The sequence below is a fragment of the Myotis myotis genome, unplaced genomic scaffold (assembly GCF_014108235.1).
Source record: "Myotis myotis isolate mMyoMyo1 unplaced genomic scaffold, mMyoMyo1.p scaffold_m19_p_14, whole genome shotgun sequence".
NCBI classification, from domain to species: domain Eukaryota; kingdom Metazoa; phylum Chordata; class Mammalia; order Chiroptera; family Vespertilionidae; genus Myotis; species Myotis myotis.
In genome coordinates this window covers 32,748,749-32,776,033 of record NW_023416318.1, presented here as the reverse complement: position 1 = coordinate 32,776,033, position 27,285 = coordinate 32,748,749, and the positions used below count along the sequence as shown (strand labels likewise).

The following is a 27,285-nucleotide window of genomic DNA, read 5'->3' as shown; positions in this document are numbered from 1 at the left end:
ATATTTATTATTGATTTGGAGGTAAAGTAAGTGAAATATTGTGGAGATGCATTGACTTTATTAACCTGTTAATAAATAATGTGCTGTTGCATAAAACCGGAAACAACTAAATAAGCAGAAAGTTGGGAAATACAAAATCATAATATTCTTTGCCGCTAGTAAATCACTAGAAAATAGCTCGGGAGATTGCTTCACTCTCCATTCCCAAATTACTGCTATTGGCAAGAGAAAGCTACCTGGAAGACAGGGAGAGAGAGAGAGAGAGAGAGAGAGAGAGAGAGAGAGAGAGAAAGAGAATAGAGAATCCTGGCATATATTCGGTACTCAATAGAATTTTTTTAATGAAAGAACACTTGCAGCCGAGAACTTTTAGATCAAAGAGTTTGTTACCGCGTGTCACTTCGTTCTTGCAAATTCTGGGAGATGCGGCTGAGCTTGAGACTTGAAAAAGAACACTGAGAACTACATTTCCCATAAAGCCCTTCTTCTGCACGCAACCCAGCCTGTGACGTCGCTCCCATGGCAACCGAAGAGCCTGCTTGCCCGGGCCCACCTCGGAGTTTGCGGTCTAATTTCTAAGCTGGGCCCCACGCGGAGCTCGGACCCTGGGGCTGCAGAGCCACTATGCCCAGGTATCCCCGCATCCCTGCTCGCGCCAGGCTTACGCTCCCCTCTTTCCCACCCTAGCGTGGAAGGGGTGGGGAGGGAGAGGCCGCTGGGGGTGTATTTTGGGAGGGGAGCCCACGCGGAATCCGATAGTGGGAGAAAATTGTAGGTGTGTCCTGCTTGCAACCCGTGCCTGGGTGGTCAGAGACCCGTGGGAACTGCCCTTGCGCGTGTGGATTCTGCCGAAAGTTCCCCAGGTAGAAAGGAAGAGATTTGGAAACATTCAACTCCAACCATGCACTTACTCAATAAAAGTTTCTTGCAGGACAGGGAATGGAATGCCTAGGAGCAGGGGTTCACAAAGCCACTTCCTTCGGGACCCCCTCCTGGTGCAGGGGTTCACGACAACAGTAAACGGGGGGGGGGGGGGGGGGGGTGGGACCTGCGGCAGCACTAAGTGTAGGATCGTGCTTAAAAGCGAGGGGAGGGAGCGGAGGGGATAGGGATGACCTGTCAAGTACATTGTAGCTCTTCAGTTCTGTGGTGCCAGTTTTAAGTCCCTGTTCCCAAGGCCACCCCTAAACCTTCTCTGAACAATGTGTAAGGACGTGGAGGAGACGGGGTTCCTGGAGTCCATCACAGAGCAGCGTGAATGGGGTTTTCTCACCTTGTGGGTTGGCAGTGTGATCTCTGAGGAGGCTATGAATCTTGTGTGAGAAATCGTCAGTTTCCCAGTAACCGTACCATGGGTTACGATTTTAAAGTTCTGGCTATAGTTACAACTTTCCACCAGCGGCAAGACTGGTGGCAGCGCCTCCTTCTCTCCTCTCGTTGGGAAGTTGGAAAGCAGATAATCACGCTTTGAGAGAATGGCATGTAAGTAAAGAGCAGACAGGCCTGGACTGAGTTCCAGGGGGCTCACCTGTGGAATGAATGTGAATTTTAGTGCAAACATTTAGGGACACCTGCTTTAGCTCCTTTCTGCATCCTTGGTTCTTGAATAACATTTTTTTTTGAATAGCAATTATTATAAGCTCTTAATAATTATATGTCGGCCAAGCCCTAAACTAAATGATGCATTTTAATAATCAATCATGACAATCTTATCAGGTTGGTATGCTTTTTTATTCGCATTTTAGAGATGAAGAAACAGGGGACAGGCACAGAAACCTGCAAGTATTAGGTGCCCAATAAATATTTGCTGAACTAATAAAGGAACGAAGGATCCAGAGAAGTTGGCTTAATTTGCCCAAGTTGGCATATGTAGAAAGTAGCAGATTCAGGCATACAACACATCAGATCTCGCTCATTCTTTTTAGTTCAATACTCCATTTTTCACATTAAGCTTTAATTTAAAAAATGATGTAATCATATTTGTGTAAAATTATATGTGTGTGTAGAGATATGAATGAAAATGATTTTCAAAATGTGATTTTGGGTGATTTTTTTCTTTATATTTTCTGTATTAGACATAAGGGAATCCTGCCCTGGCCGGTTTGGCTCAGTGGATAGAGCATCGGCCTGCGGACTGAAGGGTCCCAGGTTCCATTCCGGCCAAGGGCACATGCCTGGGTTGCGGGCTCGGTCCACAGTGAGGGGCATGCGGGAGGCAGCTGATCGATGTTTCTCTCTCATCGATGTTTCTAACTCTCCCTCTCCCTTCCTCTCTGTAAAAAAAAAAAAAAAAAAAAAAAAAAAAAAAAAAAAAAAAAAAAAAAAATCAATAAAATATATATTTTTTTTTAAAAATAAGGGAATCCTGAGTTAAAAATATAATTTTAAAAATAGGAATAGTTGAGGGAGCAGAGATCATTTGGTACACTGGTTTTACACCTTCCCCCATTTGCCCAGATGCTGTTTTTCAAGTTATATCTTTCCCAAAGTTGGATATTCGTATGTGCCTGAGAAGCTCACACATACAGCTTTCAGCCTCGCCTGGAGCCCCAGAATTAGAAACCCTCAAAGTCTGGGGTGAAAGGCTCTGCGTATCATGGTCAGCTTTCTCTGATGAACCAGTACAAGGAAAATGACTAATCCTCAGTCAGCAGTTTTACCAGTTTATTGTCCTCCAGGAAATAATGTTGATTCGTTTTATAAATTTGACTGAAATAAAAGTGCTCTGAGCTTGAAATAAATAATGGAAAGGAGCCTTCTTGTTCCTCTGAATTTTGTTTTCCTGCCTCTCATTTAGTGAAACGCTCTGGGAAATTGCAAAAGCTGAAGTGGAAAAACGGGAAAGTAACGGAAGTGAAGGTGATGGAGCTGAAATTGGAGAAAAATCCGTTTTCTTCATTGGCAGTAAAAATGGGGTAATTTTTCCTAATTTTTTCCAAGTATTGTGATGTTTTAACAACTAGCGGTAAAATTTGTATTAATACGTTGATAAAAATGTGGATACTTCAACTCTTGAGCCATCTAATGAGTCTCTGGCCTGCTGGTTACGTTGGAGCTGGTTATGCCCCATCTGAGGGTGTCCTGCTTATGGGTGAGTGGGTACTCACATCCGGCCTGAACACTTGTCGTTGGTGTCCCTGAGGTGGGCCACAGCAGCTTGGAGGAAGGGGCACTTGTCTCTAATTAGACTGCCCAGAGGAGCCATCTCTTCCCAATTTGAGCAAAGGCACCATAAATGCTAACCTGATGACCACTTGTACAACGGACATAAGCATATAGATAATATAAACATGAACCATATAAGTATGATATGGTTAACCTTCACTTACTGGGGTCACAGAAGTTGAAGGAAACTTGGAGATATTTCTAGTTTTCTACAATAGGGATTCTTAACCCTGGGGACCGTAGAGATACTTCTTGGGATCAGTGAATTCCCTAGAAATGTATGCAAAATTGTGTGATTGTGCATTTGTGCATTTTTCTGGGAAATTAGAATATCCCAGCATTCTAGCACCTCCCGAAAAGGTTAAGGGCTATTGCAAACAGTGGTTTTAGAGTTTGAACATCTCCAGCAGTGGGGGAGTTCTCTTCCAAAACTGTAGCCTGTTTCGGTTTTTGTTAACTCCTAGTTATTAGAAAACTTCCGTTTGTAACTTCCACCCCTTGGTCCTAATTCTGACCCGTAAAACTATGGGAATAAATCGAATTCCTTTTCTATTTGCTAAATTTTCAAATATTATAAAATGGCTCATCAAATAGTTAATGGCAACTATCCTGTCTCCCCGAGCATCTGTTTCAGCTTTATCTTCATTTCTTTCAGCCGTGTCTTCTGTGTCATGGACTCTATGTCAGTCATGGATTCTCTATCTGTCACGATCTCAGTAAATCTTAACTAGAATTATCCTAATGTGTAATTCTCAGGATGGAACAGAAATTTTGAGGTTTTGTTTCATTAAAATAGACAAGGGCAGGTCTGCAAGCTTCTCTTTTCCCAGATGCTGAGCTTTGGCTTTATTGTATAAAAAAATTTAAATGGCCAAAACCGGTTTGGCTCAGTAGATAGAGCGTCGGCCTGCGGACTGAAAGGTCCCAGGTTCGATTCCGGTCAAGGGCATGTACCTGGGTTGCGGGCACATCCCCAATGGGAGATGTGGAGGAGGCAGCTGATCGATGTTTCTCTCTCATTGATATTTCTAACTCTCTCTATCTCTCTCCCTTCCTCTCTGTAAAAAATCAATAAAATATATTAAAAAAAAAAAATTTAAATGGTGATGGAAAAAAATAAAGAAAAAAATTTAGTAATCACACAACCCTATTCACTAAGGTTGAGCTTGAGATCTGTAAGTCTTTCATTTATGCTATTGGTTTTGTCCTTAACTTTATTAGATTGGGCCCTTTTTTACAGTCTGTTAGTATTTTTAATTATATTAAAATAATTTATGTATGTGGTCCTAAAAAAATAGAAATCCTTTAGAAATAAAACAAAAAAATACTCTAACCATGTATCTGGATTGCTTACTTTGAACATATTTGCAACATGTCCTTTATTTGCATGTTATCTTTTTTCTTTATTTCCACTTCAACAATTAGAATTCAAACATTTTAGAAGACACTAATCATCAGCTTAACCAGTAATTAGCATTGATGAGTAAAAAGAAAACTTAAGGCAGCTGACAAGTTGACCACTAAAGTGAGGTATGATTTGCTAGTATTTGTCATCCAAGGGGCTTTATAATTATAATAATAGCAGTGTAGTTACTACACTGTGATGGAAAGTTGACAGTTAACTTTTTCCACTTATCAAACTTGGGAACAATTCTGAAAGTTTCTAGTTTCCAGGTAATTTATCATTCAAGTAATTAAAAAGCTATTTTGGGCCACAACTATGAACAATAGTAAAATTTTACATATGGATGACATTAACACAGTATTGCTCTTTTAAATTTCTAGGGCAAGACTACTATTATTCTAAGATCTCTTGACAGGTAAGTGTTATGTTAACATTTAGACTACATTTTTTGCTTGCATAAGGCAAGTTAGATACTAAAAGACATATGGAAGGAGAACAATTTTGAGGTACAAACAGAATAATTCTTAGTGAACGCTTAGTATGGTCTTTAAGACCTTCTTTAAAAAATAAAACCAACAGTAACTAAAAAAATTATACAGCATTAATATTGGACTTCCCTATTCATGGAGAAATTAACATGACTACACAGCCTACACTTACTTTCTTTTTGGCTGTACTACTGTGGTATTTTAATTGTTTTTATTCTATCTAGTCCATGATTATTTGAATGTTAGTCATAATCTTTAAATTACTCATTGATAGAATTTTGAAGCAGAATGTTGGTCCTCAAACTGTACATTTTACCATTTGTTTTCTGTACGTTTTAACCTTCTATACTGGCATCAGATTAAGATTTAGGATTATAATGGCTAGATATTGTGGGAAGTTGATAAGGAACGCCTCCAGCCAATTTGGGGGATATTTCTCTGTTCCCTTTATTTCAATGCCTTTCTTATAACTTCTCCAAAAACAGCGAGAGAGATGGAATCTGGTCTTAAGGTCACATTAAAGAAACATTCATTTGCAAAATATTATTAAGTAATACAAATAATAGAATGTTGGCTTCGTGTAATTCCTCGTCAGCAGAATTGTTTCTTAGAAGAACCATCCACAGTGATACCTACTCCATCCTTCCATCCCCAGGAGCCATGGCTCTTTTCAGGGCAGGTGTGTTTCTCATTACAGATACGTCATCCAGCACAACATCAGCTTAGGACAACATCTAAATTGAACCGAAAATTACGAATTTGGGTTCCTTGATAGTCTACTTAGAAAAAGAACAGTTCTTCAAATTGTAGGTTAAATATCAGAGTTTTAAAATTTTGTCTTAAAAGCAGCGTTTTGTTTCATAAAGGAAATTCTTATCTTACAGGAAATAGAACCAAATATTCCATATATATAAATGAAAAAAGTACAGGAGTGATATACAAAATATTCAATAAGCATACATGTATAAATCGCAAATTAAAAATTATTTTTATCCTCCAAATTTAAAATAGTTAAATACTAATATTACTCAGCATTAAAAAGGAACGAAGTCCTACAACATGGATGAACCTTGAAGACATATGCTGAATGAAATATGCTGGTCACAAAAAAAAATACTGTATGATTCCACTTATATGAGGTATCTAGTCATTTATAGAAACAAAGAAGCTTACCAGAGGCTGGAGGGAGGAGAAAATTGGGAATTGTTAATGAGTTTGAAGTTTCAGTTTTGTAAGATGAAAAAGTTCAGAAGTGTGGTTGCATAACAATGTGAATATACTTAACATTACTGAACTGTGCACTTAAAAATGGTTAAGATCATCAACTTATGTTATGTCTTGCTACTAGAGTAAAACAAACAAATAAATAAATAAACCATAAGACTGCTTACCAAGCAATGTAAGCTGTAGTGTAAATAATTTATAAGGTGATTTTAATATTTTTCAAATCATTTGTCGATGTTTAGGAGTCACTAATGTCATTTGTTGGTAGCTCTTGGTAGATAAATGATGCCCGCATTTGAGCTGTGATTTAAGGTAGAGAACTGTATTTAAGTCTCCACTGATGTCTTCACTAAATTGATGGTCATTAGGTTCCCCGCTCCCCATAGCAAGGCTGAGCATGACCCTGATGTCAGTGCTTTCCACCTGGCCTGGATGCGGAGAGCCTGTGCCCTAACAGCCATCAGCACTGCCAGCCCCACTGCCTCTCTGCTGGGCTACCAGGTCACGCAGGCACTGGTACTCACCTCTGCAGCTGCCACTAAAATCCATCAGGATGGTGTTTTGAAGGCTTATTGATTTTTTATATAATTTTAAAATCATTTTTACCTCAATGCTATTATACAAGGTAACTTCTCCACTAGTAGATTAAAGTTTTAAGAGGAAGCAAAAATTTATCGGGTAAGATGATAGCATAAGAAAATAATGGTAATACTGTCTGTCTTTATTGTACAGGGATGAGCCACCAAAACCAACCTTAGCTTTGGAATATACATATGGAAGAAAAGCTAAAGGGCATAACACAGTGAGTGTCTTTTTAAGTGATATTGCTATGCCCACAGACAGAGAAGTAATGATGCTGACTTTGTTTTACATTTTCCATCTTATCTACAATCAGTAAATATATCAGGCAGTACACTTCATGGCTATGTACTTTTAAACTTCAAATGCAACTCAGCAGATATGAAGCTAACCCAAACTGAAAATATTTTGGCCTTCTCATTTGTTATGTCTTCAAATGCTATTATAAGGTTCCTTTGTAACTTTATTGTATGGTTTGGGGGTATAATTTATTAATTGTATTAATGTGACTTTTTCTTCTTTCAAATGAGAATATGTGAGTTACCTTCTGTGTCTCCCCAAAAAATCTTCTAAAAATATGTTTGACCTGTGGAATATTTATGAAAATATACTGCTCAAAAAGCAAATTATTAGAAAATATACCCTGAGGTTGGTAAAACTATTTTAGACTGCAGGCCCTAATTGTTTAAAATCCTATTTTCACTTGTTTTAATGTCTCTTCAAAGGAAAGTTAGAAATTATTCAGTGTAGAGGGGGAATTTATAGCATTTGTGAGGTTTTCTTTAAAAAGCCTAAATCGAATTCTCTTCTGGAGTCCTCACATGAAAAGAGGCCATTTCTTAAATAAAGTTAGCTGTATGGAAGAACAATCTAGAATAGATGGTCCCACTTCTGTAGCACAGGCAAATTTTTATAGATTGACTTAGTCCAGATTCTGATGATTAGACAGTGTGTAAAGAGTTAAAACTGCCTGATGCTTCTTCCTGAATTCAGCAATGAGAGTTGGTTATTAAAACTGTGAAATTAAAAAGAAAAGAAAAAACAAGATATTGAGATACAGGAGAACTTTATTTTTGTTACTCACATGAACTTTGACATGAGTGATAAACTTAGAAATGGAAACTCTGAGACAACTTTCATAATCTTAACTTTTGAGGAGAGCTCTAAAAACATCCTTTCATCAAACTGTAAATCAGTTGACATTCCCCAATGACAAAATTACTTCCCCCACAGGCATTAATAATCCAGATATCAACAGCAAAAACAACTTTAGTGATTATGAGATGGTGATTTGTCAAATACATATATTCATCTAAAACTTGCTTTAATGACCATCTGTCTCTTCCAAGTTCATGGTTAGTAGATACATTAAAAGCTCATGTGATGCTTTTTTCACCTATTTTTTTCCTCTAAACTTTGTGCTGTCAAGTGAGCTTGTCCATATTCATTCTAGAAGATTCATGTCTTTCTGAATGTAATGTTCCCTGAGAGTTCTACATGGAAGCCCTTTGTCAGCTCCTCACAGTGTGGTGTCCTGATGGCGACTCCGCGTCAGGGCGGAAGCGGAGATGTCATTGGCTAGCCGTCTAGGGAGCTTGTCATGGTCTTGATTCCGAGCTGCCTCGCCCTTTCATCCCCTCATATTGAAGAGTCCTATAAACAGGGAAGCAGCTGTTTATTGCCAGTGAGAGCCTGCCTGTCAGATTCCCCAGGGGCATCAGGCACAGATCCTTGCTCAGGTAACCCTGGTCTGCATCAGGGACTGCCATCTGTCTGTCCCATTTCCCCATGCCCTACCTGTATGTCTAATTGATTTTGTGAGCCTCTCCATCCCTAAATCAGGATGTTTTCTTATTCAGCGATTTTATTTCTATGTAGAATCATAACTGTTTCCAAAAAGATAATACCAAACGTTTTCAACTACTTATTTTTATATCACTTTTGAGTAAGTGTCTGCTACATGTGCTATTTACAGAATTAGGGTACTGTTTATGTCTTCTATTAAAGAATTATTAGAATTAGGGCATTTATGTATACATATATGTTCTTAATGCTTCATCTTTATTCTTTGGAGTAGATGTTTTGATGCATTTTGAGGGATGGGATAGAGAAAGAGAAAAGTTTTAACTGCCAAGAAAAGGTTGATGGAGGACTATAGTATTTTGTATCCATAATTATTACTAACTGGTACTAATGAAATATAAGTATTTCAAATTCAAAAAAATTACTTTGAAGAAAAAACACCTGTTTTTTTTTTCAGCCAAAAGATATTGCTCACTTTTGGGAACTAGGTGGAGGAACCTCTTTATTGGACTTAATCAGCATACCAATCACAAGTGACGCCTTAAGGTAAATGAGCCAGCTCTAGGAACAGTAGTTAGTAAGCACCCAGTCAGTTGTGTCCATGGGAATGAGTAGGCTTTTGTGAATCAGAATTTTGGGGGACAGTTTTATGTTGCTGAAGGCTTATGCTCACTTCCTTTCTATGTGCTTAAACCAGGGGTGGGCAAACTTTTTGACTCGAGGGCCACAATGGGTTCTTAAACTGGACCAGAGGGCTGGAACAAAAGCATGGATGGAGTGTTTGTGTGAACTAATATAAATTCAAAGGAAACATCATTGCATAAAAGGGTACGGTCTTTTTTTTTTTTTTTTTTTTTTTTTTTAGTTTTATTCATTTCAAACTGCCCACGGCTGGCTTAAACTGTAATGCATCAAAGAGAGTTAAAAAGAACTAAGGCTCTGGCCTTTGCTGAAATGAGAGCTGGCATTCCACCTCATAACATGTTTTGCAAGCCTGCAAACAAAAATATGTCAAATAATAGTCGGGCAATGAATTCACTTTGCAGAAATGAATGTGAAAAGCTTAATTCTTTCCAGTACGCATCCCAGTGTGAGCTAGCTCCGCCCTGAGTTTTTTCCTTTGGCTGGATATTACACCTGCCTTTGAGTTTAATGCGAATTAATACTGTTGATGCTTCGGCAAAGGGAAAACGATGAGTTAGAGGAGGGAGAATGTCTCTCTACTTGCAATCTTAAAGAAATAGAACTTTGGGGAAAACCTCAAATTCTTTGGTTTTCCTGACAGTGCCTCCCACATATTGGCCAAATCAGATGTGGAAAATTGTGACATTTCTCACAATGTTCATGGGAACCATCTTAGCCAAGGAAAACAAAAACTTTGAAATATCTTACTTTTGTCAGGGTTTAACACAAATGGTTTCTTGATACATGGACCAAATACAAAGGACCTGATATTTATTCTATGTCAGCCACTAACATATTTAGGGTACAGAATTATTTCTTATTAACAGGACAGTTGTTTTTCCATAGCTATTCTAGGTAATGTGGGCTTTATTTGTCCAGTGATTTTTTTGCTTTTAAAAATATATAATTTTAGTGTATGCTCATATAGAAAACTGGGAAAAATACTGACAGGTACAAAGAAGGAGCACCCATAGTCACATAAAAGAATAATCACTGTTAACATGTCAAGGTATTTCTTTCAGTGTTTCCAGTGTTTGTAAATATAATTTGTACAGATTTTAGATGTTTTATATGCACAGTTAGATTTTGCTTTCTCACTTATAACCACCCTTTCCCCGTGACATTACTCTTCAGGAGCATGGACTTTTACTGCTACCTAGTTTTCCATTTGTCCTCCTTTAACAGAGAAAATGAAGCTGCCTGGGATTAGGGTAGCTGTGCAGGGTAGTAGAGTGGAGAAGAGCGGGTGAGGGTGGGAGGAGCCAAAGGAGCCTGAGCTGCCAGTAGTGTGGCCTGAGGCTGAAAGGAGTTGGGCTCTCATGGGGCTCCAGTTCTGACCCTGACTGTCGAGTTACCTTGTTACATTACCTCACTTGCCATTTCTAGGCCTAACAGGGTTTGGGCCCACTGGGCTTTTGGAAAATCTGATTTCTGTAGGAAGCCAAATCTTTCCACAGCTTCTTTAATACCCGACCTTGTGAGTTCTTGCTCTTCCTTTCCCTGGAACCCCACAGCAGCTGGGCCTGCTTTAAGAGAGAGGAGGGGGTCAAGGTTATGAACACAGAGAAGGGGAGCCATAAGGCCTGGGTCCAAAGTAGGTTGCTGAGTCGTTAAAGAATTCATGGAAAACATTTCGCTCCTCATGTACTTGCAAATCTCAGAGTATTTTGTGACTGGAATTAATTTGACACATAATTTCCTTTTGTTGGACACAGCCCAGCAACTGGAGAAAATAATATTTCCAACTGCTATTAGAATTGTTTGTCTTTAAAGTGACTGCTCATAAAATAATTACAGATACATTGAACGTTTCCACAGACTTTAGATAAATTGTAATAGAGCATCTCCTGTGGCCTGATTCACTGTTTTAAGAGGTTGGGTTGTTTTTGCTTTGTTTTAACATTTTTAGCTCTCATTTGCTATGAAGATAAAAGTAACACAAGTATTTCTAATGCATTGGAAACACAAATTTTAATCTTCGAAAAATTGAACAATTCATTTCTCTTTTGCTTAAAACAAGGTCCACCAGTAAACCTGTTTTCTTCTCCTTTACCTGTTGTGCTGCTGTTATTATTATTTTAGTTTCCCTTCGTTGGAACACATAGTAAAATTGGATCTAAACATGCATTGTTGGACCCAATTACTTGCAAATTATTTGAACCAAATTATATTAGTTCAAACAAAAATTCCAGTGCCACTAATGGTTATAACACTTACATATCACTGAAAAAAAGCACTCAAATAAGTAAAGCTATAACTTTGGTGCTGTTTTATTGTGGGGTTGTTTTTTTTGTCTTAGAAAATTGCTATGTGTTTTTCTTTCCTAATCTATCTTATTCTTAGATAATAACTTTCAGTATAGTAGGGTTTCACAGTGGTAATTATTTTGAGTCTTTTTAAAAATATTTTTTTATTTCTTTAGGACATTTTCTATTGTTCTTGTTTTGGATCTTTCAAAGCCTAATGACCTTTGGCCCACCATGGAAAATCTGTTGCAAGCCACAAAAAGCCATGTAGATAAAGTGATAATGAAACTGGGAAAGACAAATTCTACAGCAGCTTCTGAAATGAGACAGAAGATACGGAGTAACATGCAGAAGGACCATCCAGTGAGTTGCAGCTGGGGTTATTCTTGGAACCTTAGCCCATACACAGTTACAGAGAACATCACAACAGCTTCTTTAGTTTTTATGCATGACTTAAGATTCATTTGATATAGATGAACCTGCTCACTGGAAAATTATAGCAATTTTATAAAACCTCAGTAAGAACGTTTCAAGGGAAAAGATTTTTTATGTCTTCTTAGACATCTTCTGTGACTGTTATGGCATATTACACCAATCTAAAGAAATAGTTTTAAGTAGTAATTTGATATTGATTTTATAAAATGAATATTATAAACCAAACTGTACAAATATCACCTGACAAGAAACTAAAGGAAGCTACAAATTTGAGCAAGGGTTAGAATTTAAACAGCCTTCACTGTCGCTCTATATTTTACATTCCTTCAGTGTCACAGAGTCAGTACATTTATCATCTGACAAGTAATTACATTATAAAGTTGCAATGGTGACAACACAAGTTCTTTAAATACAGTCATGAATTTCATCTTCTACAAAGCTAAAAGCAGGATTTTACATTGCCCAGAGTTTTCATGAATGTGTTTTACATAGGTAATATCCAACAAAACTGATAGCTTATGGTTCCCATGTATGCAGTATAAATGCTACTGCAACAAACAGTTAACACAAAATAGTAAGAAACGAAAAGGAAGATGACATGTTACATAAGAAAATAAAAGGGCAGAGCACACAAAAAGAATAAATCTTTTAGTAATTTAGGGAATTGCTGTTTATAGTTTTATACTTGAGAAATACAGTTTATTAAGTGAAGGTTAATTATTGGAACAACCTTAAATGTCAAGCAAGCATGGTCAACATCTATGAAGAGACTGAAAATGGTATCTTTTTGGAAGTAAATAGAAATTGCTGAATATACAATAGTAATTATAGTAAATCAATGAAATATGTTTGCTAACAGGATCGTGAATTAATTGACCCATTTCCAATACCTCTGGTCATAATTGGAAGTAAATATGATATTTTTCAGGTAAGCTCTTCTACTTCTAGTTGAGTTTGTTATACATACATGTCTATGCTTTATGGGAGAGGAACCAAAGTAATAATGATTTGCATGGTCTGTTCATAAGATTCCCTTTTTCATTTTATAAGAATGTTCATCTAATAGAAGATGTTATAAATATTTGTAACAGGTTTTTTTAATCAGGCCAAAAAAGAAAAAAAAAAGTGTGGGAGGTTGGGAACAAGTTAACATATAAAGTGGTTTTATATAAAACATCGATTGTCTTGTATATTTTGATAAGCACCAGGATCAACTTCATTTGTAGCACTGTGATATTGGGAAAAAATAGGATTCTGTGATAAAATATTAAAAAACATTTTCTAAAAAAAGTAATAATGAAACATGAAAGTATCTCTCAGAGGGAGAGGTCAAGGAGTCACACATCTTAAAGATTTTAGAAAAGAGGATATCGTTGGGAAAGCAAAAATAGGTAAAGAACAACAAATACAGTGGAATGGGGATAAGGTAGAAGATTTAGAAACTGAATCTTGAACCTAGTCACCAAGGGATAGGACTTACTTCCCTACTTTTAAATTGAAGAAAGTAGAAAATTGGTTTCTTCTTATCTTTGCTTGTCAGAGAATCCTTAGGGTATTCCACACTATGAAATGTGTGCTGATTTCTGAATTCTGTTGAGCTAAGTGTTTAAACAAGGGAAGATCTGACAGCTGTAGCTCTAGAAGGCTGCAGCTATTGTTCCGCTCTCTATAGAAACAAATACCAAGGTAATGGAATCCTACTCCTGAGGGTGTGTTCAAAAAATAAACAAACAACTAAGAAATACTGTATATCTGCATTGAATAATCTATATCTTCATGCTGCAGACATTTAGTTCTCTCAACTCATTTTTCATTTTAATAACATATTTCTTTAGGATTTTGACTCTGAGAAGAGAAAGGTAATATGCAAGACACTTCGATTTGTTGCACATTATTATGGAGCATCATTAATGGTTCGTACATTTTCTATCCTTTGGGCTTGAATGGACAGTACCAAATTTGGAAGGGTTAGCAACTTCATGCACAGTCATGAAGACTAATGCTTTTACTAATGCACATCATCCCCTCCTTTCCTTTCCCATTGCCCCAAAATGTTCGTTTTATAATGTAGCCATAGAACATACTTCTAGATGGCCTGACATTTCTTTGGTGCAAAAGATCTGAATTGCTTATATCTATAAACCCCAATCTTAAAGAGACAATTTATTTATTTATTTATTTATTCATTCATTCATTCATTCATTCATTTCCCTTAAGAATTAAAATCTATATTCTCTTAAAAGAAAAGGGCTAGACCATGTTGTCTCCAGGTCCCTCTGAGCGCTTTGATTAAGAAGAAAAAAGAGATCATACAAATGGGGGATAGGGGTAGAAAGTATCTTTTAAAATAAAAATGCTTTAATATTTTATTGCATTGAAGGACATCAAATAGATAATGATGATAATAATTATAATAACCAATATTTCTTGAGCAATACTTTGTTCCAGGCCCTGTGCTAAGCATTTCACATTATTCCCTCTTTTCCTCCCAACCCTATGAAAAAGGTACTGTTTTTGTCCATTTTACCATAGAGGAGACTGAGGCTTAAGTGAGATTAAATGACTTGTCCAAGATCATACATCTAGTCAGTGATTTCCCTGAGATATAAACACACCCAGCAGGACTCCCAAGTTCATTTTTTTTAACCTCTGCAACAAACAGCATTTTTTAAAAAGTTTAAAAAAGAACACATTTGTTCAAGGTTATTTTTCCCACTTTCATACATCTTAGTCATTATGATTTTGGCTTAGTGACTTTTGGTATTTTAAAAAATCAAATTTAGACTTAAAAGATTTGTAGGGTAACCATATGTCCTGGTTTTTACCTGATATCTCAGCTTAATTATTAACACTACCCACTCACTTTCAGTGTCTAAAATGTTCTGGTTATGTCACCCTAGTCACCATACCGCCACTGAGAATATTCAGTTGCTTATTTTGCAACCTCCAAAGACAATTCAAAAGAGAAGTTAAAAAATTGTTTTAGTGAGTATCAGTATTATTAGACTGATTATTATTATTAGAGCTACAGAGCTCCCTTGTTAACTACTTTGAAAGCAGTAATATGTCCTTAGACGGAAATGTTATTTGTGATGTATACCTCCTGTTTTTTAACCACCCAGATTGCATTTTAGCAGTAACTATGACCCATACATGGGAGTAGCTAAAATGTTTAGTGCATAAACTCGAGTTCTTTCAATATTATGTACTCATGAAGTTTGAAGAGTCATTAAAATGAATTTATCCACATTTCTTTTTTTTTCTTTGTTTTTTTTTCTGTCTATTCATAAGTATTTGTTGGGCAAATAAATAGCAATTCGCTCTGCAATCTGTACTTGTTCAAAGCCATATTTATGTTACCTGTTTCTGTGATTTGAAAGCAGAGTATAAAATTTATCCTCCTGATTTTTTTTTTTTTTTTTTAGTTTACAAGTAAATCAGAAGCTCTATTACTAAAAATACGTGGAGTTATCAATCAGTTAGCATTTGGTATTGGCAAAAGGTACTGTTAAAATACGTTTTTTTATTTCTTTTTATTTTATTATTTTTGGCCAATATTGTTTCATCTGACTGTTGTTCTCACCAGTCTTTTGTTTCTTGACCCAGAAAGTGCGCCAGATATCTGTTCTTGGGAAGATAATTTTATATTACCTTTTGCTTCTTCTGTTCTTTAAATATTTCTCAGATTTACAATTAAAATGTTAGAGAATACTTAGTTTGATACTAGAATAAAATGATATTATTATACTTCCTTCTCTGATTTCTTTTACTTCTTTTCTCTCATTTTAGTGGCATTCCTTCTATTATCACTTTCTGAATTGATTATAAATGAAATAAACAATATTTGTACATAATTTTCTTAACCATGCTACTTTTCTTGGTTTTGATTTAAGGTAATTTGTGTCTGTCACTTTTTTTCTCCTGTAAAACCTTCATTAATGCTCTATGTTAAATCACTTACACAAATATTCACTCACTCATTTGGGCAGTGCTTTCACCAGTGGCTAGATATAAAACTTGCTTCTTGTATTTACAGTAGAGTGTGGTAGGATATTCGATTGCTAAACTAAATTAGATTCTTTTTTCTTCTTATCCATGTAGCAAATCAATATGTGTGGATCAGAATAAACCACTGTTTATCACAGCTGGCTTGGATTCTTTAAGTAATATAGGTTGGTGAACTTATTAAATTTGTTCAATCATTTTTTTAATTGCTTATTGATTTTATCCTACTCTATGTTCCCTTCATCTCCAGCGTACCAGCATTTCTGGTTTCATTATCATTGCTGTAATTTCTTATTATTTACTTGTATACACAGTATTGATGCAGTACATCACATTGACATATTTGTGATGAAAGGGATGTTGCCACATGAGAGACCGGCTTCTGATCTCTATTCCACTAAAAAGTTTGCATCTATTTCCTTTCCCTTACTGATTTCTAGGTGATTTTAAATTGTAACTCCTTGGATTTAGAAAAAAACAAGAACATAGAGTGGTCAGGAAATTCAAAACTACATATTATGGGCAATGGTGAAAATTAGAGATTCAAGGGATAGAATAAATAAAAAGGAATACAGTATTAATTAAGTATCCCTTAATTTTTCATTATGAAAATAGCTGGCCTCATCTACTGGGATGTGTTTCCTAAACTTATAGATGCCCTAAGCCAGCCGTGGGCAAACTACGGCCCGCGGGCCGGATCCGGCCCGTTTGAAATGAATAAAACTAAAAAAAAAAAAAAAAGACCGTACCCTTTTATGTAATGATGTTTACTTTGAATTTATATTAGTTCACACAAACACTCCATCCATGCTTTTGTTCCGGCCCTCCGGTCCAGTTTAAGAACCCATTGTGGCCCTCTAGTCAAAAAGTTTGCCCACCCCTGCCCTAGGCTCATGAAGCAAAAGTAATTTTACAAGTTTATGAAGTCAAGCTACTTATATTCTTATAATAAAAGATGTTTGGGCCTAACAGCTCTTTATACTCTAGGACTGTCATAGTTTGGTTTTAAACTCTAGTGAGCAATATTTTATTTCCTATTCTCCATTACTCTTACAAGCTAAAGTTAACTTGACTTTAAATGTAGATATCTTTGTAATGAGATTATAGATTGAATTGCAGTGAAAGGACTAGAGATGGTTAATGAGTGATTATAGAGAATGATTTTTTTATTTTTATAATTATCATTAGTTTCAAGTTAATTTCAATCACAGTAAAAATCACTTTGTGTACTGATAGATAATGCTGATGGGAATCTTTTGCCCATGTGAGTAATTGGAAGTCAGAAAAAGGTTGAGAACTACTGAATTTAAAAATCATGTAGCTTGGACCTCATCAAAATTAAAAACTTTTGCTCGTTTCAAAAGAATGAAAAGGCATGTTACAGTCTGGGAGAAAACATTTTCAAACCACATACCAACAAATGACTAGTATCTAGAATATATAAAGAACTTAACAGTAAAAACAAACAATCCAATTAGAAGATAGGTAAAAGTCATGAGCAGACATTTCACTAAAGAGGATATATGAATGGCAAATAAAGTTTAATATAATTAATTACTACAGAAATTCAAATTGAAACCACAATGAGATATCACTTCACACTATCAGAATCGCTAAAATAAAAAATAGTGACAACACCAAATGCTGACAAGGATGTTAAGAAACTGGATTACTTATACATTGCTGGTGGTGATGTAAAATGGTACAGCCAGTCTTGAAAACAGTTTGACAGCTTCTTATAAAACTAAGCATGCAGCTACCATATGACCTAGAAATTGCACTACTAGGCATTTATCCTAGAGAAATGAAAACTTGCATTCACATAAAATCTGTACAAGAATGTTCATAGCAGCTTTATTGGTAATAGCCCAAAACTAGAAGCTACCCAGATGTCATTCAACAGGTGAGTGAATAAGCAAACTGTGGTACATTTATACCATAGAATACTACTCAGCAATAAAAAGGAACAAACTATTGATACACAGAATTTGGATGTATCCCCATGGAGTTATACTGAATGATAAGAGACAATCAAAAAAGGCTACATACACTATGACTCTATATAAAATTTTTAGAATGAGAGAATTTTACAAATGGAGGAAAGATTAATAAATATCAGAGGTTAGGGACAAGACTGTGGGTGAAGAGGTAGGAGGAGAGAGGTTGGGAAGGAGGTGAGTGTGATTACAATTTTAGTGAACAACATAGATGCTGAAACATAATGAAAAAATTTCAGATTTTAGATTGAAAAGTATGAAAAAGTGTCCCAAAATTTTTTTGAATTTCCAAATTAAATTATGCAAGCAATACATAAAGGCCTTCTCCTTATAAAACATTAAAATATAACATAAAAGGATCAAGTTTGGTCTGTATCTTTCCAGACCACTTTCTATATATGAGTATGTGGTATAAAAATATGTTTTAATTTAATGGTATTATTCTATATCATTTTGAAATGTGTCTCTTTCACTCAATATGCCTTAATGGTTTTTCAATATTATGCTATATGTAGATTTGTTTGGTATTTTGACTGCTGGATCGTATTACACAGTAATTTAGTTTACACTTTTTCTATGGATGGACATTTTGGTAGTGGCCAGTTTTTCATTAATATAAATGATGCTGTAGTGTGAAATCCTTAATACATGTATGCAGATGTTTTAGGGTAAACACCAAAAACTAGAATTGCTTATTAATAGGGAATGACCTTTTTTAGTACTTTAATGGTATTTAGCAGCGCCAAATTACCCTCCAAATCAGCTGTTCCAATTTTCCCTCTAACCAGCAACACATAAGAGTATTTGTTTTCTCGCAAATTCACATGCACGTGATAATATCTATCTTATATTTTTGCTGAGCAGCAATTGAAGGGTAGGGAAAGAGAATTACAGTTTACTCATTATTGTCTCCTCTTCTTCTAGAACGGGAACCTGGCTTGCTACACTGGGTTGGGGTAAATTTTAATTGTGACTGTAATAGGAAGATGGACACGAATGATCTAAGATTTATACTGTTTTTAGTGTCATCAGTTTTACTGATAGAGTTTGAATGTTTTAATCAATGCAGTCATTGGAGCAAACCTTCCAATTTCAGGGTCTCCTCCTGTTCCTGATAATGACATTGGGAAGTTTCATGCCCGTTCGCCAATGGAGTTGTGGAAAAAAGTGTATGAAAAGCTCTTTCCACCAAAGGTACCTATTTCTGGTTCTTTTAAAGCAGGAATTCTTACCACTATTCAGTGGTTACTGGGAAATGTCCAATGGGTTTATTATGACAACTTTGTTTTCAACTCTCATGCTCAGAAATTAAACAGTCGCTTAAAATCCATTGTATGTGAGACACTGTGGGGTTAAAAGGTGGGTTATGACACAGTTCTTGCTCCACTTTGAAACAGCTCTCTGGCTATTAGACAAGGGAGACACAATCATCTGAAAGGAGAAGAAGGAAAAAGGACCTGGTGGAATTTGGCCCTCAGTGGTGATGATAAAAGATCATAGCCTACATGGCTGGCTGAGGAAAGGACGTGGATTGTGAGTCAGATGGTGTGGGGTTATGGGCATGAAATGATTTGAAGTATTGTAATTTCAGAGTATCGACACACTAAAAGATATCAAGGACCCTGCAAAAGACCCCCAGTATGCTGAAAGTGAAGTTGATGAAATGAGAATTCAGAAGGATCAGGTATTACCCAAAACACTTATTTCATTTTGAATTATCACAAAAATACCTGTAGACTTCTATACATTCTTCTCAATTTACTTACTTAATGGTTTTTTTACTTTATAATTATGTAATAGTAAATCTTCACTATAGAAAAGTTAAAAGTCTGATATGAATCAAGAAGGAATTAAAAATCACCTATCACTCTACCACCCAGAGATAACCATGTTTACATATCCTTTTTGGATTTTTCAGTTTATGATGGCTAGTGATTCTTACTTTGCTGCTGGGAAATGCTTTTAGAATATTCTTTTGTTTGTGAGATTATTTAAAAGAGCTTGTTTTTTATTAGGACATTCAGACATACCTATACTTTCTTGTACCAGAATAATTAACTACTGCCTCATCTGAAAGCACACAAACATAACTGACAAAATCCAGGATCTCTCAGGAAAGTGGTTCAAAGTGGGGACTGCATTCCACATGTGCCAAGATAGCACTGTTTATTGTATACAAATCTGATGTGAGGATGCAAAACTGGGTAAATTTATCATGGCCCAATACTTATATTTTCCCAGATCGCCGTTTGGTTTGATAAAATGAGACAGTGTGTGGAATCTGACCTTGTATAATAAGTAAGCTTATGTATAGTAAACACTGTAAATTGAATGTCCTGACAACCTCTCGGGAGGGATTTGTAGAGCTGTGTAACTTAGGCATTGTCTCAAGTATAACCTGAACACAACCATCCACTGGGTATTCTTCTCAGCATTAAGCAATACATTGAACTTAGCTACAGTCCAGAAGACTTTTGAAAGTATGTCATGAGTATTTAGAGGGAGTGTAGCTATAGCAAGTAAGAGGCATGTTACAATCCCTATCAAAATTCCAATGGCATGTTTCACAGAAATAGATCAAACAGTACTAAAATTTATATGGAACTACAAAGACCCAGAATAGCTAAAGCAATCTTGAAAAAGAACACAGCTGGAGTCACCATGCTTCCTGATTTTAACTATATTAGGAAGATTTAATAATGAAAACAGTATGGTATTGACATAAAGACAGGCACATAGATCGATGGAACAAATAAACCCATGCATATATGTAAATTAATTTATGACAGAGGAGCCAAGAATATACAATGGGAGAAAAGACAATCTCTTCAATAAATAATCTTGGGGAAATTGGATAGCCACATGCAAAGGAATGAAACTGGATCACTATCTTACACCATACAGAAAAGTCAACTTAAAATAGACTAAAGCCTTGACTATAAGACCTGGAACTATAAAACTCCTAGAAACAACATAGACAGTAAGCTCCTTGACATTGTGACACTAATTCAAAAAGATATATGTACCCCCCCATGTTCACTGCAGCACTATACAATAACCAAGACATGGAAACAACTTAAGTATTCATTGACAGATGAATGGATAAAGACACACACACACACACACACACACACACACACACACACACACACACGAATATTACTCAGCCATAAAAAAGAAGGAAATATTGCCATTTATGACAACATGGATGTATCTTGAGGGTATATGTCAGACAGAGAAAGACAACTACCATATGATCTGACTTATATGTGGAATCTAAGCAACAGCAACAAAAAACCAAGCTTGTAGATAACAGAGAACAGACTGGTGGTTGCCAGAGGAGGGGTAGGTGATAGACCAAAGGAGTGAAGAGAGTAAAAAAGTACAAACTTCCAGTTATAAAATAAATCATGGCAACATACAGCTTGCGAGTATAGTTAATAATATTGTGTTGCATATTGGAAAGTTGCTAAGAGAGTTGAGCTTAAAAGTTCTCATCACAAGAAAAAAATTCTATAACTATTTGTTGACAAATGTTGACTTATAATGGTGATCACCTCACAATATATACAAATATTGAATCATTATGTTGTACACCTAAAATGTCTATATTGTTGTATGTCAATTATACCTCAATTTCAAAAAGTGAGGGGCATGTTGTAAGAAAAGTAAAATGACCTTGAGTAACTCCTATTATGTGTATATCTTGGCTATAGAGATTAGTTGGAAGTCATCCCTGAATTAATATTTACCTAGAAGTCAATGACTAACTGCCATTGTTGATAAGAGTATTTGTTTATAGTGCATAATGACCTTTTATTACATTTATATACATAAGTATTGTTAAAGGGCTAGGGTATTTCTGAGTATCATGAGTTTTCACAGTCAAATCCATCTTCTCTAACTGACCTAAAACCATAAGAATTTTTAGTGGAACTGGAAAGCAGTCCTATAATGCCTATGTCAGTCTTCACTCAACTCTTGGACCTCACTGCTACCTCACTAAATTCTGTATTCTCCCTAAACATGTATCAGTGTGGGTGTGTGTTTAAAATATAGGCCTACTGATTATAAGCAAGTCAATTTTTGGAAGCAGGGACTAGCCCTGGCTGGTGTAGCTTGGTTGGTTGGACATGGTCCCGTGCATCAAAAGGGTGCCGGTTCCATTCCCGTCAGGGCACATGCCTTGTTTTATGTTTGATACCCAGTGAGGGGCGTGCGGGATGTTTCTCTCTCACATCAATGTTTCTCTCTCTTTCTTTCTCCCTTCCTCTCTAAAAATCAATTTTAAAATATTTTTTAAAAAGAATTGCAGTGTAAAGAAAACCCTCTTTCTGGCTATGCCTTTAAACTATTATCACATTATTTTGAGTTCACATGATAGCAGTACTGAAGGGCCCAGTGGACATGGTGAGTTCTGTGTCATACTAGTTAGTTATTCTTTATCCTCCCTCTGGCATGGGCTGTATGACCAGCCTATTCTTCCAAGTTTGCTGACTACAGCAGGGACATACTACTAGCAAAGAATCCCAAAGCGATGCCCAGTAATTGTTGTGGCTTATTTTATGAGTTAACAATCTTTGAAACCATAAGTGGTAGATAACTGGTGAACTGAATTAACTTCATTAGAAAAAATAAAGCATGCTATAAAGACTACTTTGGAGTTATTAGTATAAAACTTCTTCCAAAGTCTTATACAGTTTTAAAACTTGGAACATTTAAATTTTAATGACTTAGACTATAGCTATGAATGAGGCAGTCTGCAATTTTTCTGAAAATGAGAATAGGATTTTTCCATTTATAGCAACTATGAACTTTAATTATGTTAGTCAAAGGGCAGTGATTGCCTTATCTTGCAGGGTAACCACTTTTTGCTTATCTGAAATAATATTTTACTCTGTATAGTTAGACATTGAGCAACAGGCAAGAGGCTAGGAGAAGGCATTCCTGGAGATGGTCTCTTTTGCATGTTGATGGTCTCACTCAGGATTTCCACTCTCGCTAAATTTATCTTTATTTTGTGAATTGTAATAGTTACAAAATAGTCTCAAGTTGTAAAGTACAGCAAATGGAATTTAGTCAATAATCTTATATAGTAAAAACCTAATATGCTAAGTGTCTGGTCATCTGGTCATCCATTCAACCAATCAAAGCATAATATGCTAATGATATGCTAAGGCCACTCAACCACTTACTCTGACGAGCACTGACCACCAGGGGGCAGACGCTTCCACTGGTAGATTAGCTTACTGCTGGGGTCCAGCCGATGGGGACTGAGCGAGGCAGGCCGGGCACACCCTGGAGCCCTCCCACGGTCCCTCCCCAGTTGGCCAACCTCCTGCGTCCCTCCCTGGCCCTGATCGTGCACCAGTGGTGTCCCTTGGCCTGGCCTATGCCCTCTCGCAATCTGGGACCCCTCGGGGGACGTCAGAGAGCCGGTTTTGGCCTGATCCTGCAGGCTAGGCCCAGGGACCCCACTGGTACATGAATCATGCACCAGGCCTCTAGTATTGTAATAACTATGTATAGTGCCAGGTGGGTACTGGAAACATTGGGGGAATCACTTCATATAGGATATGATTATCTAACCACTACACTGTACACCTGAAACCAAAAACAAAATAATATTGAATGAAAACTATAATTGAAAAATGCAATTTTAAAAAGAGTAACATATACTCATTATGAAAAAAAATCCAAAGATATACAAGTATATGTAATGGAAAATGGAAGTGTTCTGCTCTCTCTCCATCTACTTGCTGTTTTCACATGTTGACTGCCGTCCTTTTTGCTGGCTGGCTGTAAAGCCACGTGTGAGTGAGTGCTGGTGTGTTAATCAGTCTTTACTGGGAGATCATCTTAACCAGCGGTCAACAACCTTTTGGACCTCATGGGACCACCAGTGGTCTGTGGACACTGGTTGGCGACCGCTGCTCCCAAGGTTTCCTCTAATCTGTTTCCAATTTGTGTCAATATACACAGTGCAGTGACTATCTTTCTGCTTATGTCCTTGAGCTCTTCTATACTATCCTATAGGATAAATTTCTTAAGGCAGAATTATGGGTTAAAAGATCTATACATTTTAAATATTGATACTTAGCTAACTTCAAGCAGGTTTTAACAAGAGTTGAATAGCGAACAATTAAAAATAAGGTCACTTTTCAATACTTAATATATGACAAATACTTTATTTTATTAATTGAATGAACTTATGTACTATATAGAATATAATTTTGTCTGAAACTTTATTAAATTCATCTCTAAGTGCTGCTTACGCTACCCAGAAACTCCAAAGGCTACATTCTAGTAAGTAAATACTAAGTATAATCATTTACAAAATAATTGTCAAGAAATTTTGAGAATGATAAAGCTGTAAAGGATACATTGTTATATCAAAAACTGCTAAGGGAGTTTAAGATGCCTACTTTAATTGTTAAAGTTGATTGTTAAAGTACTATAATGTATATTTTTGTTTTAGGAACTGGAACAGTACAAAAAAAGTTCTTCCAAGTCTTGGAAACAAATTGAGCTGGATTCTTGAACCTAACTCAGCTACAGTGTATTTATTTCCCAAATACTGGTACAAGTAAGATTATTTTATTGATATTAGCTCATTAATGAATTCATTCTTGTGTTAATAAATCCTATATAATAAGAGTATAATCTACTAAGTGTCCAACTGATTGGTTGACTGCTTGACCAGTTGCTATGAAGCACACTGACCACCAGAGGGCAGATGCTCCAACCGGTAGGTTAGCTTGTTACTAGGGCCCGGCCGATGGTGACTGGGCAAGAGAGCCAGACACGCCCTGGATCCCTCCTGTGGTCCCTCCCTAGCCAGCCAGCTCCCATTGGCCCTGATCGGGACTGGGTGAGATGGTCCCAATTACCTGATTGCTGGCCAGGCTAAAGGACCCTACCCATGCATGAATTCGTGCACCAGGTCTTTAGTAATATTAATAATAGCTAATTAATAAACTAGCTGTTGTGTAATAAATGAGGAAAGACATGTAATACTTTAAACAATTTTTTTAAAAAGGAAGTTAAGATGTATAATTTGCTAAAGGAAAAGTGCATTTCTTGTATTAGTGCCACCCCAGGATATTTATCTTTGAAAAGGGGAAAAAATTGTATAACTAATGTGTAGTATTTTCTTAAATAAAAAGAATCTTCTATTACCTACCTCTACCATGGTTAAGTAAATATATCCTTGGTTCAGCATTGATAAGTTTGTGCTTATGTGTTTTCAGGAATATGAAAGCAAGAGCATGTAAACAGTTATGAATAAGGTTAAGTGCTCATATTAGACACATTCCTTCTCTAAGGAGTTCTCAGCTGTGGCTGGTAGGAAACGGGAATTGGGTTCACTTTCACAAGCATCTAATGTTACTCTAATGGTGAGGCACAAAAAGCACCCATAGTACTTATTTAAAATGCACGTTCCTGAGCCCCCACACCAGAAATACAGAGTCAGTGAGTCTGGAATGGGGCTCAGGAAACTGCATTTCTAATCAGCACCTCCAGTGATTCTGACATACGTTAAGTATAACTTTTTGAAGAACAGGCAGTTTTAAGGAGATGTTGTCAATAAACAGACCAAAACTTGATCACTTGGTAATAACCAAGATTATTTCCAAGGTAGGATAGCTTGTAAGAAGCCTCAATCTTATAGGTTCATGTACCTGCTACCCACGTTCAATTTAGAGTAAGTATAATTGCTGTTACCAATCAGGAAAGTTTTTTTACTCTGTGTTCTTCCATTTCCACTGTAAAATATGTTGACCCTACCATGCCACGCACCCAGCTTCAAATAAGCACCCCTACTAACCACAAGAACACCAAGGCTGGGGAGTGGCATCTGAGTACATAGCAAGCTGCCTGATGACTGTCATGAAATAAGGTGTCCTAAACTAGCTCCAGCACTGTGGGGAGCAGGGTTTGCAGCATGGCTCCAAGGAACCTCAGCTGAAGGAGCTGACAGGCGCTGGGCCTGGGTGCTGTGGAGAAAGGACTCCCTTTAAATTAACAGTGAACGTGATGCTCTCAGAAACACCACTGACTTGGTGAGAAGAAACAGCTCATTCCACAATAGTAATAGGAATTTTTATTATATAATTTGATTTCCTTACACATCATGTCCATTTTTGACTTAAGACACAAACTGTCACATTGTGAAAGTCACTGTGTTTCTGAGAGATGGTATCGCTAACATTTAATAGCTTGAAGTCACGTGCTCTGTCACTTTTCCAAGTGTTTCTGAGCTAGAATGAAATTCATCTGCATATGAATAGAAAATGTTTCCACTTACATTGTGCACCCATATCTTTAGTAAGTTGAAATCAGTGATTTCTAAAGAGGTTCCTGTGGAACTCTCTTTGAACTACTTTAATAGATTATCATCTGCAGAATTGTCTATAATTGATGTGACATATATAATCTGTGAGGCATTATGTAACTATTACACCATAATCATCAGTGTCAGAGACCTTTTATAAAAATTGACAGTACGATTCTGGTAATTCACCAATGTCTCCAGATCCTTAAATACTGTTCTAAGAAATAGAATTTTACTGTGGTTTCCTTAATGAAATGATCTTTCCTACTATAATGTGAGACATTTCAAATGCTATAATTTATCATTCTTTACAAGTTGGGTCATAGTAACTGAACAAGTTCTTGTGCTAAGACATTCTCACTCAGAGTTACCATGGTAACATTGAGACAGTCTTATTTCAGACTTATACATGAATTTCTTGAAGATCAATCAGAAAGATAGTCATTTCGTATATACCATTTATATACAATCTATGTACAACATTTGATCCCTAAAATATATATAATATAGGTGTTTGTATTCATCAGCATTCTTTCTCTTTACAGTTCAAGAACATGAACTCCCAGTGTGTAACCTTATTCTTCTGAGTGTAAATGTTGTGTCCGTTGAGCATTTTGTCTACATGGACTTTCAATAATAGCTGCTCCCCAACCTTAAAGATGTCATTTCTCAGTGCAAACACTTTATCTAATAATATTTACTTTTAATTTTATAAGTAAACTAAGTGGAAGTGAAAAATAGCCAGCTAATCTTTAAAAACATTACAAGAGGTGTGCCTGATGTGCTGTGTTCTCAGTTCAGCCATTCCTGCAGTTTTTTATTGTAACCCTCCATAAAAACCACTGAGTACTCTGGACCAGTGGTCTTCATCATCCAGCATCTGTCCACCATCCTCTCGATGTCATCAGGTAACTCAGAA

General features: G+C 36.4%; 1 protein-coding gene across 1 annotated transcript; it reads left to right on the top strand.

Annotated features, from left to right (window-relative positions):
• The first annotated feature begins 448 nt into the window (after positions 1-448).
• On the top strand, positions 449-25,213 carry DYNC2LI1 (dynein cytoplasmic 2 light intermediate chain 1). Its single transcript, XM_036334718.1, has 13 exons — positions 449-632; positions 2,798-2,915; positions 4,951-4,985; positions 7,015-7,084; positions 9,122-9,210; positions 11,771-11,957; positions 12,889-12,957; positions 13,865-13,942; positions 15,455-15,531; positions 16,131-16,201; positions 19,128-19,225; positions 19,623-19,715; positions 24,510-25,213. The coding sequence occupies exons 1-13, from the start codon at positions 625-627 to the stop codon at positions 24,570-24,572; spliced, it is 1,056 nt and encodes a 351-aa protein (XP_036190611.1). The 5' UTR covers positions 449-624; the 3' UTR covers positions 24,573-25,213.
• The last annotated feature ends 2,072 nt before the right edge of the window (positions 25,214-27,285 follow it).